This window comes from Musa acuminata, chromosome BXJ1-9 (genome assembly GCF_036884655.1).
Source record: "Musa acuminata AAA Group cultivar baxijiao chromosome BXJ1-9, Cavendish_Baxijiao_AAA, whole genome shotgun sequence".
In the NCBI taxonomy this organism is placed as follows: Eukaryota; Viridiplantae; Streptophyta; class Magnoliopsida; order Zingiberales; family Musaceae; genus Musa; species Musa acuminata.
This window is the reverse complement of record NC_088335.1, coordinates 7609687-7625976: the sequence shown is the minus strand read 5'-3', so window position 1 is coordinate 7625976 and position 16290 is coordinate 7609687. Positions and strand designations below refer to the sequence as shown.

General features: G+C 45.9%; 3 protein-coding genes and 1 long non-coding RNA gene across 5 annotated transcripts; all 4 read left to right on the top strand.

Moving 5' to 3' along the window:
- Window positions 1-1750: 1750 nt before the first annotated feature.
- On the top strand, window positions 1751-4526 carry LOC135592905 (F-box protein At1g47056-like). 2 transcript variants are annotated; one of them, XM_065082635.1, is made up of 2 exons: window positions 1751-3298; window positions 4149-4526. In XM_065082635.1, the coding sequence occupies exon 1, from the start codon at window positions 1807-1809 to the stop codon at window positions 3283-3285; it is 1479 nt and encodes a 492-aa protein (XP_064938707.1). In that variant the 5' UTR covers window positions 1751-1806; the 3' UTR covers window positions 3286-3298; window positions 4149-4526. The 2 variants fall into 2 exon arrangements, with proteins under 2 accessions (XP_064938707.1, XP_064938708.1); XM_065082636.1 differs by lacking the exon at window positions 4149-4526 and adding an exon at window positions 3680-3956.
- Window positions 4527-5297: 771 nt separating this feature from the next.
- Window positions 5298-7499, top strand: LOC135592907 (uncharacterized). The gene is made up of 3 exons (XR_010479288.1): window positions 5298-6044; window positions 6360-6414; window positions 6545-7499. It is a non-coding gene; the product is annotated as an uncharacterized LOC135592907 (long non-coding RNA).
- Window positions 7500-8038: 539 nt separating this feature from the next.
- On the top strand, window positions 8039-12305 carry LOC103997634 (probable beta-1,4-xylosyltransferase IRX14). Its single transcript, XM_009418920.2, has 4 exons — window positions 8039-9216; window positions 9333-9875; window positions 11661-11894; window positions 11979-12305. The coding sequence occupies exons 1-3, from the start codon at window positions 8390-8392 to the stop codon at window positions 11860-11862; spliced, it is 1572 nt and encodes a 523-aa protein (XP_009417195.2). The 5' UTR covers window positions 8039-8389; the 3' UTR covers window positions 11863-11894; window positions 11979-12305.
- A 1192-nt stretch (window positions 12306-13497) lies between these two features.
- LOC135592906 (uncharacterized protein At4g06744-like) lies at window positions 13498-15172 on the top strand. The gene has a single exon (XM_065082637.1). The coding sequence runs from the start codon at window positions 13664-13666 to the stop codon at window positions 15032-15034; it is 1371 nt and encodes a 456-aa protein (XP_064938709.1). The 5' UTR covers window positions 13498-13663; the 3' UTR covers window positions 15035-15172.
- The last annotated feature ends 1118 nt before the right edge of the window (window positions 15173-16290 follow it).

Sequence of the window (16290 nt, the reverse complement as noted above, 5' to 3'; positions counted from 1 at the left end):
AATTCATAATTAATTAGTACATTATTATACAAGTGATAAATCCTAATTTTGAATTTTCATAGATATTATTTAACGAGGAATTTTCTTTATAAAATTTCATCCATATCCCTTAAAAAAATCGCATTTCACTCTTTAAACTTCGAATGTTTATATATATATATATATATATATATATATATATATGACTATTTTTTAAAAAGTATATATTTTAGATATTTTTCAAACAAAGTTCTCTTTTTTTTTTTTCAAATATCATCCCTAAATTCAAAAATTCTGAAATATTCTCATGTCTCATCCCTCTTATCTTCGTTCTCGATCATCTTCTTCCTAGCCATCCTTTCTCTTTTACCCTCCTTCTTCCTTTCTCATTGCTCATCCTTTTCTCTTCCTCTATCTTCTCTTTTTCTTGTTGTCTCCTCCATTTTCTTTTTTTCTTTCCTTCTTTCATTCTCGAGGAGTAGAGGACGGAGGCAGTGTGATCCAATTTATAAAGACAAAAATATAAAAAGATTAAAAAAATAAATTATGATTATGATTGAGGATTCTAAATTTTGAATAAATATTTTATGAAGATTGATCTCTACGAGGATAAAATCATATCAATAAATAATATCATCCCCTTTAAAACAAAGATCAAATTATATATTTGATTCGATATAATTATAAAATTTTTATTTTTCTCTTTTTTTCTTATATTTAGTTTAAAACATTGTAATATATCAACGAGAGACAAATAAATAAATCATGCTCTTTTTCTTGAATGATGTGAGGGCATAATTATATTTGGATGATATGATTCTAAGGTAGAATTTACTCCTTGAATTATTTATTATTATTATTATTATTTTATCTCTATATCATGAAGACAAAGGAAATATGATGCTATTCGTCCACCATCACAATAGAGCTAGAAAAGGAAAGGAGGAGAAAGGAGTGATAGCTTTGAGACTTTTGAATTCATGAATATTGTTTGTAAAAAATCAAAAAATACAAAAATATTATTCCTTAATTTCTCTATTCATACACTCTTTCCCAAAGAAAAGAAATGATAGTTTGCTTTAATATCCGTAAGAATTTACCCTCTTCCAAATTGTTAGGAAGTTTTCTCTATCCTCACAAATTTGAAAATAATAATATTATTTTTTTTATAAATTCGGATATAATTTATATATTTTCTCCAAATATTAAAATCCTCAACGCTTCTATTTGTGATTAGCATTAATATATCGAGTCAAATAAATGTATACAAAAATATAAAATACATAAAATAATATCTTTAGTATCACATTGGAGTTTCTAAATGATGTTAATCTATGATAGCTAACAGAGATTAAGCACAATAATCTAATAGATTTAGGAAATCTAAAAACAGTGCCATTATGATGAATAATTTAGAAAAAGTATTTGACCGATTCGTCCTTTTGTAGGAATATTAATGTAAAATTTATGTTTGTGAAGGGTTTTTATGAAATTTCCTGTTGATGGGGAGGAATATGTAATTTTGTGATTTAGTCCCTCGACAACTCCAAAATACGCACAACGCAGAAACGAAGGTCCCTCGATCCGCCATAGGGAAAGATAATTTTGTTATTTAGTCCCTTGACTAATTCAAAATACTCACGTCAAAGGAATGAAGGTCCCCCTCTTCCATGGGAAGGACATAACAAGGTATTTTTGTTATTTAGTCCCTATAAAACTCAAAATACCCACATCACAGGAAACTAAGGTCCCCCTCAATCCCCCACTTCTACGGAACACTGTGAGGGAAAGAGAGAGAGAGAGAGAGAGCGCTAACCGTTCAACCCCATGGCTACGGCCGAAACGGGCGGCGATCGTCCGTGCGACCACACCCTGGACCTCCCCGATGACTGCCTGATCGTTGTATTCAACTTCCTCGGCACCGGCGACCGCAACCGCTGCTCCCTCGTTTGCCGCCGTTGGCTCGTCGTCGAGGCTCGCAGCCGCCGCCGTCTCTCCCTAGACGCCCGGGCGCCCCTCCTGGAGGCCGCCCCCGGTCTCTTGGCTCGCTTCGACGCCGTCTCCAGCCTCGCCCTCCGCTGCGACCGCCGCTCTGAGAGCATCGGGGACGACGCCCTCGACCTCATCGGCCGCTGCTGCTCTGCCCTCGCCCGCTTCAAGCTCCGTGCCTGCCGTCGCGTCACCGATCTCGGCGTATCCGCTCTCGCTGGCTACTGCCCGGCCCTCCGCCGCTTCTCCTGCGCCTCCTGCTCCTTCGGCCCCGCCGGCATCGAAGCCATCCTCCGCGGCTGCCCCTTCCTCGAGGACCTCTCCGTTAAGCGCCTGCGCGGCCTCGCCAACGCCGCACCCGAGGCCCTCGGTCTCCCGGCCTCCTCCTCCGCCCTCCGCTCCATCTGCCTCAAGGAGCTCTACAACGCCCAGCTCTTCACCCCGCTCATCGCCAGCTCCCCCAATCTCAGAACCCTCAAGATCATCCGCTGCTCCGGCGAATGGGACCTCCTCCTCGTGGAGATCGCTGGACGGGTCCCCCAGATTGCCGAGGTCCACCTCGAGAAGCTCCAGGTCAGCGACCGCGGCCTCCTTGCCCTCTCCTCCTGCCTGGCTCTCGAAGTGCTCCACCTCGTCAAGACCCCCGAATGCACCGACGCCGGGGTTGCCGCTGTCGCTGAAAGATGTCGCCTCCTCCGTAAGATCCACATCGACGGGTGGAGGATGAACCGGATTGGCGATTATGGTCTCATGGCCATCGCGAGGGGCTGCCCCGAATTGCAGGAACTCGTCCTGATCGGGATCAGTCCGACGGGAGCGAGCATGGATCACATTGCGAGCAGCTGCCGCGGTCTTGAGCGCCTGGCACTATGTGGCTGTGAGACCATTGGCGATGCCGAGATCGCTTGCATCGCTGCCAAGTGCACAGCTCTGAAGAAGCTGTGCATCAAAGGGTGCCCGGTCTCAGACCGTGGCTTGGAGGCACTCGCCGAGGGGAGCCCTAGCTTGATCAAGGTAAAGCTGAAGAGGTGCCGGGGGGTGACGCTGGAGGGCGTAGAGTGGTTAATGGCCGCCAGGGGAGGGCCGCTAACTGTCAGCTTGGATGCAGTCGAGCTCCAGGAGCCGCATGTGAGCATGTGCGAGACTGGGATTCAGGAAAGTGGGATCGAGGAGCTCGCTGCTCTCACGGATGACATTGCGACGTTAGATCTTCCTTCAAGCAGTAATGATCAACCCACACTGTCAAAATCGCGGGTTAGGAGCTTCTTGGCATCTGCTGTCAGAAAATGGTCGAGTGGGGGTGGCAATTCTCACTAGCCATGAAAGAAATGTACTGTTTTGTTGTAGCTAACTTCCTTATATCATTGATAAAATTATTATTCTTGTTGCTGGTGTTTATCTATACATGTTTAGCTTTGGAATCAAGCATATGCACTAAGTGTTTATTTGATGTTATCTTAATCCATACTCTGCATCTTTGCAAACAACTTCTTCATTCTTGTATAGATGATCAGTTCTGGTGGAAGAATCTCAGCTTTTTTGTACTTGTAAAAAGTTTGAGGCTTCTCATATTTTGGTGTTTGTCGTTAGGTTTAATCAAGGCATAACTGTCAGTCGCAGTATATTGCTTCTCATATTTTGGCCTGCTTAGAAATGTGCTTTCATGCAGAAGGTGAAGTAATGAAGTTTCACATGCCTTTTTTTCCTGCAGCGTCGACGTTTATTGAGCATGCCATTATTTTCTGGACACTAATGTACAGAGCCATGGCCTGAAGGAGGTTCTTAGCTACCAAATGGACTTGCAATTATTGTATGCTTCTATTCTAAATTTTGGTCTAAAGGTTGAAAACAGAACATTTTACCATAGACCATTTAGAGTAGATAAATTGTACAATCATATGTATATATTGGTATATAATTCAGGTAAATCATGCCCATTGCCTTTACTCTAGATTGGCCTAATGATGTAATGTTCTTTGTTGCTTTCTCTCTGTTCCCTACATGTTGCGTTTTTGTTCACACTTTGGTTGCCTAAAGTTTGGATATTAACTCTATTTTAGATTAAATGGGTATGATACAACCAAATCACGAGAGCTGATATTTCAGTTGCCAACTGAAATATGTTAAAGCTACTTGAAAGATGACTAGTTCATTTATTTGCATTTGCTATCCGGCTGCAGGAGCAGGATGTGAACATGACTGAAAGCGGGATGGAGGAAAACGAGGTAGAGGAGATTTGCAAATGTGCTCCCTTCGAGCAATGAGGAATTCCTTAGCATCCACTCTCAGGAAATTGTCGGGCAGGAGCGGTGATTCTCATGAGCCATGAAAGAGAAGATCTCTTTTGCTGCTTGTGTTGATCTTCAGCTATCCATGCATCTATTGGTGACTCGATTAAATTTTTCATGACAATGATAGTATTGTTGTTGTGCCTATTGCTGGTTTTTATCTGTATATTTCTTTTCTTTGGAATGATATGTTGTCATTTGTCTGTTTAGGATGTGTTACATGAATCTTTAGTTGAGCCCATTGATCTTTATGTACAACTTGTTCCATTCTTTCTTAGATGATCAGTGCTTGTGGATAACTTTCTCGACCTGTCTGTGGCTTACATCTCTCGAATACTTGTCTTGAGATTCGGTGGCAGTGATGAGGTCCATGCGGAACCCAACTGTAGCCATGTCGTTCTCCAATAACAATACAGAAGGTGAAATAAATAAGTCACAAACACTTTAGGGAAACTATTTTGAAAGTTCAAACTACATGTCTTAAAATGATTATGTTTGTTTCTAGGCTTACCTGTGATATTGATATAGGTTAATGTTCGCCTAATAGGTACTCAATATTCCTCTTTGTACAGATTGACATGTCATCACATTTCTACTATTGATTCTTCCATGAAGATGGTATTGTCTAGAGGTGGCATGTAACTTCATGATCAAGTTATTTCATTATGTTTTTTGTTTGCAGTGATTTTTTGGTACTTAGACATGTTTATGGAAGGTCTGAATTTTGATGTCTAATAATTATTCCAAAGACATACCTAGATCATTTCTTCTTTATGCTCTGTTGTGAATCCCAGATATGCTCAGCAAGACGATCATCTTAGTTTTCGATCGGACAAAGTTGTTTCTTTAGAATTTATTTATTGGATGATTCTCTTACCATTCTGAGGTGTACAATAGACAATTTAGCCTGGTCCTGAGTATTATATTCTGGATACAAGAACTATGCTAATCATCTTCAACCTACTTTTAGTCTATTTATCATTTCAAGTTCAAGAGCGATGTATGTATTACAAAAATGCTCTCAATCCTTTCATTCTGATATATATTACAAAAATTCTCTCCTAGGATGAGAATCATGGATATATGTGTAGCATGTATTTTCAACCACATAACTTAGCTCTAGAGGGCACAACAATGGGAAGTGCCTTAATACCCTAGAGGCTGAGGAGAGAAAGTAGGAATCCCCTTGAGGAGGGGTTTGCGTCTCTCTGGCTAGTTGGTGAGACAATAGCTTACCTTTGATCAAATTATACTTCTTCAATTTTAACTTTTTTAAGTTAACTTAGAGAAAATTCTGATCCTACTTCTAGAGGTTAAATATTTTTAGATTGAATTACTTACTGGGTTCTTTACAGAACATGTTGAGCTTCTTCTTCTTTAGTTGGTCTATAATGAAATGAAACCAGTGTTAAGAAAAAGATTCAAGGTGCCAAATAGAAAGTAAATTATAACCTGTCATATGTACAATATGCAGTAAACTGGAGTGACAGACTGAATCATGAAGGAATCAGACAAATCTTATTGTAATAATTAGGTTGTTTAAATATTGTCAATGCGACCCCATGTCTTCTTTGATTGATTGTTATGTCCGGGTCAAGAAGAGATAAGAAATTTGCTTATACCAGTTTATGAATCTAAAATTTGCATCTTAATGCTTAGAAATCTTAGATATTAGGGCAGTAAATATTAAGTCTTGTACATTTAGTGACTTCACTATCGTTATCTGTCCCGCAGATATATCGGAAAGAAGAGAACTGTTGAGGTCGGTCGACTGTTGAAGCTCTCTTAGTAAGTTCATAATTCTTTCTGGCTATCATCTGTCTGGGTGGGTAATTAAAAGTTTATGCATGATTGCAGTGGTGTGAAAAAAATGTTCTATTTCCTGTATGACATGATACAAATGTGGCAACCTAATTTCTTGATTAGTACTTCTCAAAAAGCACCTGAAAACTGCTGAAGTTTTTTTTCCCTCTTACCAAAGTATTGCCTTGACTTAGCTCGGCACAGAACAGCTAACAACCTTTGTATGTTTCAGCTAAGAAGTCAGAGTCTGGTATCCTTTCCTAAACTCTGGCTCATCTCTAGGTGTTTATGTTTAAACAGGATATCGGTCGAACGAATTGTTCTCGAATTCTGCTGTCTCAAATTCGTGAATGCTGTAAGTATCCATAATATTCATGAGTCAGACACTCATTTAGTGTCAAAGCTGCTAAGCATAATGTGTGCAGTATGACATGTTTATAGTTCATTTGCAACAATTTAAGAAAATTTTCCTTAATGTTGCTTAGGGCTTGGGAGTCACCGAAAGCTATGGAGCTTCCATATCAGTCCATGATCAACCCACCCCTCACCAGTGAGACATCACAGCCACCATGGTAACACATCTTCCCTTCTCTTCTGTTCTTCATCTTCTTTATTCTGCATAATGCTGGTCATTGAATAGGCATGCAACCTCAACCATAATTCTGTAGGATCGATGGGTGCCACTCCATCGATTGCATTATTTGTGAGCTGTTCATCTATCTATTCTTCCCATGTACTATTCTTCAACCTGGAGTCAAAAAGAGGTTTCAGAGAACCCTCATGTCCCTGTCTTGCTGGACTTAGAAAACCTCGTCTACCAGTCTTTGACATTTTGTAAGGCCAGCAGCCTCACTTCCACATGGTAGCACATGTGTTAGGCCTTGACATTAAATTAGACATGTCCGGAGGAAATCCCATCACAGGGCTCCACAAGTATGTCATCCCACAACCGGATTGGACCGGCCGGTTCAGTAGTGAATCATTGAATCGATCCCACAAGCGGATCGTTGTCCGGTCTGATTTCGATGACAGAAACGACGACCTTGGCGTCGGCTTTGCCCGACGCGTCGGTGCTGTGACAACTAATTAGCTTGGAAAAGTTGAATACGTCGATGGGACTTCCACCCACCTCTCTCCACACTTACTTATTCATGCTGCAGATGACCGGAGTGGAACGGCTGACATAATTTGTTGACTGGAAATTGGTGGTCTGAACCCTGCAGAACACTGTGTGTCTTTCCTGATCACTTAGTCTGATGTCGACTTTGGCACTTAGGCACTTGGAAATATATGTACTTCCATCATGGACCTCACCTCTCCTGTATGACATTAGCAATGGCAATCTGCCTAACTCACACGACCCAATTCGATCATCGATCAGGCTGGGAATGAATGTATGCGGAAAAATCTTTCCAAGTTTCCTGTCAAGTGATGTTAGAGTTTTGTTAATTTGTTCTCCGATTATTATGTTGGACAAAGTAGTCGAATCATATTAGAATATATTTATATATATATTTGCTGATATATTTCCTGTTCTCAATTATGGTCACATCCATCCCCATCAATTCTTTCCTAGTTTGATGGCGCCTTCAAGAAAAGTGGGCGACCAATTTAATATGTGGTGGTCAAATATATGAGTAACTTTTTCCTTGACTTCAAATGTGAGGGAAATTGTGGTGGTTGTCAATGATCTATAGATAAACCATGCACACAAAAAATGTGAATCCGATCGAGCCGTACGTACACGTTCAATTAGGTCCAGTAACTATGATCTGTTCCAATCGTATAAGTCGAATTAGCTGCGGTAACTATGAGCCGTTCCTGAGGCGGCGGGTTTACGCAAATCACAAGGAAATGGGCGATTCGGACCGTCCTCCGAACCCTCTTTCCAGTCGTCTACCTGACGGAGAAAACGAAAGCTTCCTAATCTGTCCAATCAGCGTTTGCACCCAATTTGGGCTCCACCAACTTCCCCCCCAGTCCACGCTACCTTCTCCCTCTCCCCGCGCCCATTCTTTCCCTCTTCCTCCGTCCTCCCTTCAAACCAAAGCATTCCGCCTCTTCTTCGGCCTCCTCCATACTTAGGCATTACTCCACCCTCATAGCTCCAACCCCACATCTGTTTTCTTGCGCTGCTGCTTCTCACCAAACCTCGTTTTCATTACTGTCACATCATCCCCTCCCTCTCGCTCATTATCATTCAGTAATTTAACGTGACAACGTACCAGCTTTACTCATAATTGTTATTCACACTCTTGCCTTCCGACGACGGCCTCCTCAGACAGCCAAGGCGGAGGCGGAGGAGGGGAAGAGGAGCGAGGAGCGGAGATATGAAGCTGTCTTTGCTCCAGAACCAGACCAACCGCCGGGGCGGTGGTCACAGGCCGCCGGAGGTCGGTGGTGGTGCCGGACAGACCGACGGCATACTCCGCTCGCCCTCCGCCGTGTTCTGGATCGTCCTCCATGGCCTCTGCTGCGTCATCAGCCTCGTCCTCGGTTTCCGCTTCTCCCGCCTTGTCTTCTTCCTCCTCTTCTCCTCCCCATCTTCCACCTTCACCACCTCCTCCACCTCCACCGTCTTCACCTCGGCCCCCATCATCCACGCCGCCACCACCACCACCACCATGACCACCACCACCACTACGACCACCACCACCCGCACTCAGACCCTGGCCGTCTCCCTCCCCACCACGCCCCCTCCCCCGCCGACGTCGGCTGAGGCGTCTCTTGCGGCGGCCAACACGACGCAGAGTCGCGTGGTGGTGGGGCGGCATGGGATCCACATCCGGCAGTGGCCGTACCCGGACCCGACGGAGGTGATGCAGGCGCACTGGATCATCGAGCGAGTGCAGCGGGAGCAACGGCTGCAGTACGGCGTGCGGACACCTCGCCGGCTCATCGTCGTGACCCCGACCTACGTCCGCACCTTCCAGGCGCTCCACCTCACCAGCCTCCTCCACACCCTCCTGCTTGTCCCCTACCCCCTCACCTGGCTCGTCATCGAGGCCGCACCAGCCGGCGATTCCTCCAACGAGACCACCACCCTCCTCGCCCGCTCTGGCCTCCCCTTCCTTCACATCTCCTTCCCGGATCCCATGCCCGACAACTGGGCCGACCGCCGCCTCACCGAAGCCCGCATGCGCCTCCGCGCCCTCAGGTATGGCAATTCCCCCCCGCACCCTTCAAGCTACGCCAAATCCGACGATAAATTTTGGATCTTGATTTGGCGTTCCGTATATAAACTGGATCTTGATTTTGTCTTCTTGGAAACAGAGTGGTGAGGGAGAGGAGAATGGACGGGGTCGTGGTTTTCGCCGACGACAGCAATGTGCACAGCATGGAGCTGTTCGACGAGGCGCAGAAGGTGAAGTGGGTGGGCGCCGTCTCCATCGGAATCCTCGCCCACTCCGGGCGATCCGGGGCGGGCGAGTCGGAGCTGAGCGAGGAGGACAAATCCCCCGTGCCCATCCAAGGCCCGGCTTGCAACTCCTCTGGGGACTTGGTCGGGTGGCACATCTACAACCCTCTTCCGCACACTGGCGCCACGTTCGTTGGTGCGGCCAAAACCATGCTGCGGGCGAAGATGGAGTGGGCCGGGTTCGTGCTCAACTCGAGATTACTGTGGAGGGAGGCCGAGGGAAAGCCCGAGTGGGTTCGGGATCTCGATGCCGTCGGCAAGGTTGGAGAGCAGATTGAGAATCCGCTGGTTCTGTTGAAGGATGCCTCCTTCATCGAGCCTCTGGGGAATTGCGGTAAGAAGGTTCTTCTTTGGTGGCTCCGCATCGAAGCCCGCCATGACAGCAAGTTCCCGCCAGGGTTAGTATACAAAACTTTTGTTCTGATCATTGTTGTTGTTCTTGTATTAACTTTGCTTACTCCAAATGTTCACGAGTAATATGTCATGTCTGATACTAATTGCTCTATGAATCTTCAACTTTCCTCTGATGGTTTTTGAGAGTAATCTTTCATAGGAGGAATCAATTATTTTTTATACTACTAACATAGAATCCACATGTTCTTTGTTTTGCACTTTGCAAATATTTGATTGATTCTTATTTGGGATTACTTTATGCATCTAAACGTTTTGGTACATGAAAGATGGGACTACATCCTTGATTCTCAGCATTCTGCTCCTTAAAGTTTATGGTACTCCTTGTGTAATTACTGCATCCATATTGCCATGTTGCTTAGTAATTTGTTCTGCATATCATTGTTTGTGGGATCATATTTTGAGTTTCATATGTTGCCAGATTGATCTTGGAATAGTTCAGGCTTGGGGATCTCGACCTGCACCAGAATTGGGGGGATAATTGTGGGTTCCGAAAGTAGTCTTAGACCCTTCAGGTGGTGACATGGGATGTAAATCCAGAAACCAAAGGAACTAGGTTTTGGATGGTCCATGGATGGAGGAGACATGATCCACTGTTCATGCATCGAGAATACGTGATGATCATACATCAAAAACAGATTGTTTAGGAAAGAGGCCTAGAGTATCAGGCCGGTGTGCGCCTAGACTTTCCTAGTTGATCTATATCAGGGAGGACCCATAGGTACTTAGGATCCTTATTGGACTTGAATTTTAGACTACTTTTCTGATCTGTAATCATCCAATCTGTGGTTAGGTTGGATAGGGTTCTAAGTAGAAAGAAGAAAATTCTGCTTTTACTGTAGAGTACAAACCTCGAGGATGCTAAAGACATGCCATTCGACCACATAAATCACCTAAAAGTGATATGCACTTTTAATCCTTAACTAATCAGGTTATCGATAATGTCATGAAGGTTCAAAGATTTTACTCAGCATTTGCGTGTCGCAGGTTAAATTCTTTGTTTCCTTACCAAACTTGAAGTGCTCCTTTTACATGAGACCCTATGTCATGTGCTCCTTGATGTTTGTCATTCATGGTCCTCATCTACTTTCCAAGATGGTTAATAAATTACACATTGAATTATTCTGCTGGGTTGTGGATTCACAGTGACTAGGACCTCCTAATTAAATTGACCGTAAAAGTGGTTGGACTTCATCTTGCACTTCATAGATCAAATTGCAGTACTCTTCGAATGCGGCAACCACTTGACTTGATGGTCGTTTTCTAAGGACATCGTGATCTTTCTTAATAGCAAAGAGGGTCATCACTCGTGTCCTCTGTAATTATAGATTGTTTCGACTGATCACGTTGTTTGACTTCTTTCATTTTGACTATGATAGAACAACAGATATTTGGCTACTGTCTTTTACATACATTATTCTATCACAATTTAATTATGGTTGTTCTTTTTCTCCATATTTTACGAATTGACAAAATAATATCCTCGGCTTTCATGCACTGGCTGCCATATGCCCTGTTCTAATGCGGCGATGAATTGTATCATAGAATCAAGTTGTAGTACGATTAAATTTGAAATTTTCTGTTAAATTTCTTCTCCTTAGGCACTAATTAAATAATCATTTCTTATGATGGCATTAATTAAATAATCTCATCTGGCATCATCTTCCTCTTATCATTTGATCAGCCTTCCCTTGAATAAAATGCTTGCTTGTGCTTGATCAACTTCCATCACATTATTTTCAATGTATAATTTGGCTACTTTGTGCATGCAGATGGGATATAGATCCTGCTGTCGAGGCAACTATTGCTGCAAAGCGCACTACATGGATCGATTCGCCACCTGAGCTTCCATCCCAAATGATGGTTAGCAATCAAGAATCACACACTTCAAGAAAGAGTATGCCATCATGGAGTAAGCACACCACTCGTGACGAAGAGAAGCATGATTCATCGGTAGAAAGAGGCCAAAACTGATCGACAAATCGGCACCGATGCGTGCCACAGAGGTCTGTAAAAAATGAATTTAAATAACTTTCAAATGTTCATCTTATTTGCTTCCCAACAACTAAACATGAGTCATTGATGATCAGGCATTTTCCAGCTTCATGTCAAGATCCATAGAACACACAGGATTGCAGCATTCTACGACTTGTCTTCAAATAGTTATCTTTATACCTCCACGAGGATTGGGATCAGCAATTCGAGTTGAATGATGGAACTGTCTCAATTAGCACTCATTATCACAAAGATCATGCGATGCAGCTCAGACAAAAATGTTATGGCACTGGAAAAATACTTGAGAACTCCATTTGCTTAGTGAATACTACATTAATCGTCGTTTATAGCAAGTCAGCATATTTTGTTGCATGTTCTCTGAGATTTTTAGCGTTCAAATATACATCCCTCTATTCTTTTGACTCTTCCTGTTCTTGATGCATGTCAACGAGTAAAATCTAGTCTATCAACCGATGGTAGATGATGGCTTTTATATAACATTGAAGTCGATGTTTATGTTCAGCAGCTCTCCATAATTTACAGTGACATGCAAAATAAGCCATCACATTGCACACGCTACCACCATTATTAACAAGAAGTTGCATGAAGTGTATTGGAAGAAAGAAGAAGAAGAAGAAGAAGAAGAAGCAGCAGCAAAGGAAAGGACACGTTTTCCTGCAGCGTAGGAACAACTCACACGGACGTGGAGCTGCGCATGGAAGTCCGTCCCCAGGCGCAAACCCTGCCGAGGTGGGCGACGACGCGGGCGAGGACGCGGCTGACCGACCGCGCCACGAAGCCGACGCAGCGCTCCAACGGGTCGCGCACGCACGCGTGCCAGCCCGGCGCGCGCTGCCCCCGCGGCCGCCACCACGTCATCACGATGCAGCTCTCGCTGCGACTAGCTCTGGGAGCGTAGGCGGGGCGGTGGCGGTGGCGGTGGAGGATGATGATGTCACGGAGGCTGGTGTAATGGTGGCGGTCGCGGCGGGCGTCGAGGGTGCTGCGGCTTCGACAGGACTCGGACTTGGACGTCATCTGTTTCATCTCGGTCTCCATGTCCACCAGCTGTTACTTTGGGTTTCGATTGGCTGCTGTAGCATAATCAGCACAAGCAGTAGAGGAAAGGGAAAGGGAGAAGAGGGAGAGAGAGAGAGAGAAGGAGAAGAGAAAGGAAGCCCTTCCATGGATGTTGGCCGATGGTTGAGCTTTCGGCGGGAGGTTGGCTAAATCGTGGATGATGTTAGTTTCTTGACCCGGACAATTAGTGGCTTATGTGGTGTGTTGTGAGGCCAAAGTGTGATCTGTTCCCATCATTAAACAGCTAAATTAGTTTGCTATTTCTGCAATTACAAGCTCTGTTCGGTAGAAGAATTAACTCATTAATTTAATACGAAGAATATGTTTATATTATCTTTCTCCGTGGACTTGACTTCCAGCAGACTTAGGATGGGGGAGAGACGTTAGTACTGTGACCTGACACAAGCAGCCGACTGCAAGTTGGTACCACTCGCAGCAGCAGCCGACAGTTTGATGCATGGATATATACGACTGCTATCTCTCAACCACCATTAACGCGGACTCGAGAGCTACCCCTCTTCTTTCTCTTCAATCGTTTCATGACGGAGATCAGATACATACATCACAATGGCCAAATCTTCCAACTGTGTCTGTCTGTATTCGTCTCCCACTCGTTAGTTTCGTCTCACGACCTGATACCTTTCTCGTTGAGGTCTATATAACATAAACGTGAGAAGCGATTACTTGTCAGACACAAGACATGGATTTTGGACGCAGCTTCCGGTTCGTGCGATTAGTATTCCTGTCTGTACTGCTCGTTCCCACCGTAAGCAGCAGCAGTGGCAGCGACAGAGAAGCCCTCGAGATCGGCATCGGCATCGGCGTCGGTGTCGGTGGTGGCGCTGCACCTTCGACACCTCAGCCCGAGTGCTCTCCTCCTCCTCCGCGGCAGCCGCAGCCGAGCGACTTCGAGAACATCCTGCAGTACCGCGCGTACTTCGTCATCCAGCGCTTCAAGCAGACCGTCACCTGCGACCCCAAGAACAAGACCGGCTCCTGGACGGGGTTCCGCATCTGCAACAACGACGGCCGCGGCTACCAAGGCTTCTACTGCGAGACCCCGCCGGGGCTTAGCAACACGCGCACCATCGCCTCCGTTGACTTCAACGGATTCACCCTCTCCGCCCCTACCGTCTGCGGCTTCGTCGACCAGCTTCCCGACCTTGCGCTCTTCCACGCCAACTCCAACAGCTTCGGCGGCACCGTCCCCGCCCTCGCCAACCTCCCCTTCTTCTACGAGCTCGACCTTAGCAACAACCGCCTCTCCGGCGGCTTCCCCGCCAGCGTGCTCCCACTCGTGGACCTCGCCTTCCTCGACCTCCGCTACAACGGCTACGCCGGCCCCGTCCCACCCGCCGTCTTCCTCATCCGCACCGATGTGCTCTTCCTCAACAACAACGGGTTCACCCAGAACATCCCGGCCAACCTCGGCAGCACCACCGCCGCCTACCTCACCCTCGCCAACAACGACTTCACCGGCCCCATCCCCAGCTCCATCGGCAAGGCCTGCGACACCCTGATCGAGGTCCTGTTCCTCGGCAACCGGCTCTCCGGCTGCCTCCCCTACGAAACAGGGCTGCTGAAGAGGGCCACGGTGTTCGACGCCGGGTCCAACCAGATCACCGGCCCCATCCCCCTCTCCTTGGGGTGCTTGCAGAAGGTGGAACAGCTCAACCTGGCGGGGAATCTGCTCTACGGGGAGGTGCCGGACGTGGTGTGCCAGCTGGCTAAGTACGGCCACCTGGCGAACCTCTCGCTCTCCGACAACTACTTCACGTCGGTGGCGCCCAGCTGCGCCGGCTTGATCCAGCAGAAGGTGTTGGACGTGAGAAAGAACTGCATTCCAGGGCTGCCCAACCAGCGCCCGCCGGAGGCGTGCGCCTGGTTCCTGAACCGCCCCAAGATCACCTGCCCCAACGCCCAGTACATTCCATGCCACCTGCCGTGGGCGGGCAGGGACGCTTTGGATTCGGCCGCATCGTCGGCCCCGGCAGTGGACGGGGCCGGGGATAAAAGCCCCGCGTCTGGATACACCACCTACAAGGCCCTGCGCCACCATGACGAGCCATGATCGAGGCAGAACAAGAGCAAGTGCAGCATCTCTCTTCGATGATGACATCGATCTACTCGTACTTAAATTCCAGCATTATTGTAACAATTGCAGCGTATTAATAATACAATAAATGCAAATGTTTATTATTTATAGTAAGATTCTGATCTCAAATCTCGTCTTCTTCATCCTTTATTCTTTATAAAACAAAAACAAATACAAACCAAAAACTTTCTTCTCTCATATTTATATTTTAAATTATATATACACACCTTTATCAGCCTTAATTTAATATGATTTAAATTGATTGGAAAAAGAATCTGACCCACTATCGGATCTCATAGCTACCCATTGTCCCCTCCTCGTCAAGAGACTTCCCAAGAGATGGAAGTCAAGAACCACATTCTATTCTCACACGCCCACTCATCAATAGCATTCTTGGAATTCTTAGGGACCCAATTTGTGGCTACTATAAAGAATCCAATCGCAAATGTCTCTTCTTTAATCTCAATCACCTTTAGTAAAGCAAAGAAAAGAACAGAGGTGGGCGTTAGGTGACTGTCGAGCATCCTTTGTTTATCTTTATGTGGTCCGAGCATGACCTTTGTTTTCTTGCTCGCATTATTTGGACTCTTCCGATCTCTATCATTCGTTTGATATTATCGTGCTTGGCGTTGCAATACCCAAGTTTTGGCATGTCAATCCTGCATGGGTAGGAGCCCACATCTCACGTTGATTAGAATGGGTCGGTCAACACACTGTTTGAGCTACCGAGACAAACTTAGGCCTACGTTTTGTAATTGGTTTTGTGGTGTGAAATTGTCTTCATGCCGCTATACCATGCGCGGGCCGGCCCCTCAGAGTCGTTGGGAACATCCTGCACATCAAGGCATCAGAAGTCCAATATAGCACCATCTGAGCGCGAAAAGCGGTTACGTGGTCCGCTGGGTCAATGGCGTCGTCATAGGCGTCCAACGAAGGGAGTCGGAAGTGCGGTGGAATCACTTGATCTTGTATTTCGAGCGCGAACGGGGACCCTTGGTGTCCGTCCGCCCCGAGATCTCCCTTTGACCTGCGAACCTCTTGCTGTACTTCGTCGAGTTGTTGACTAACAAGGCGCAGCTGGGCTCGCAGGGCGTTCGTTGAGTCCGCAAATAGCGCCTCGGGCTTTGGGCGACTCACCGGATCTTCCACCCCTCGGTTCCCGGGTTGGACTGATCGGTTTCGAGGCGAGGTGGGGAGCTCGAGAAGTGGTGCATGAGTCCGGGTGGGGGGCT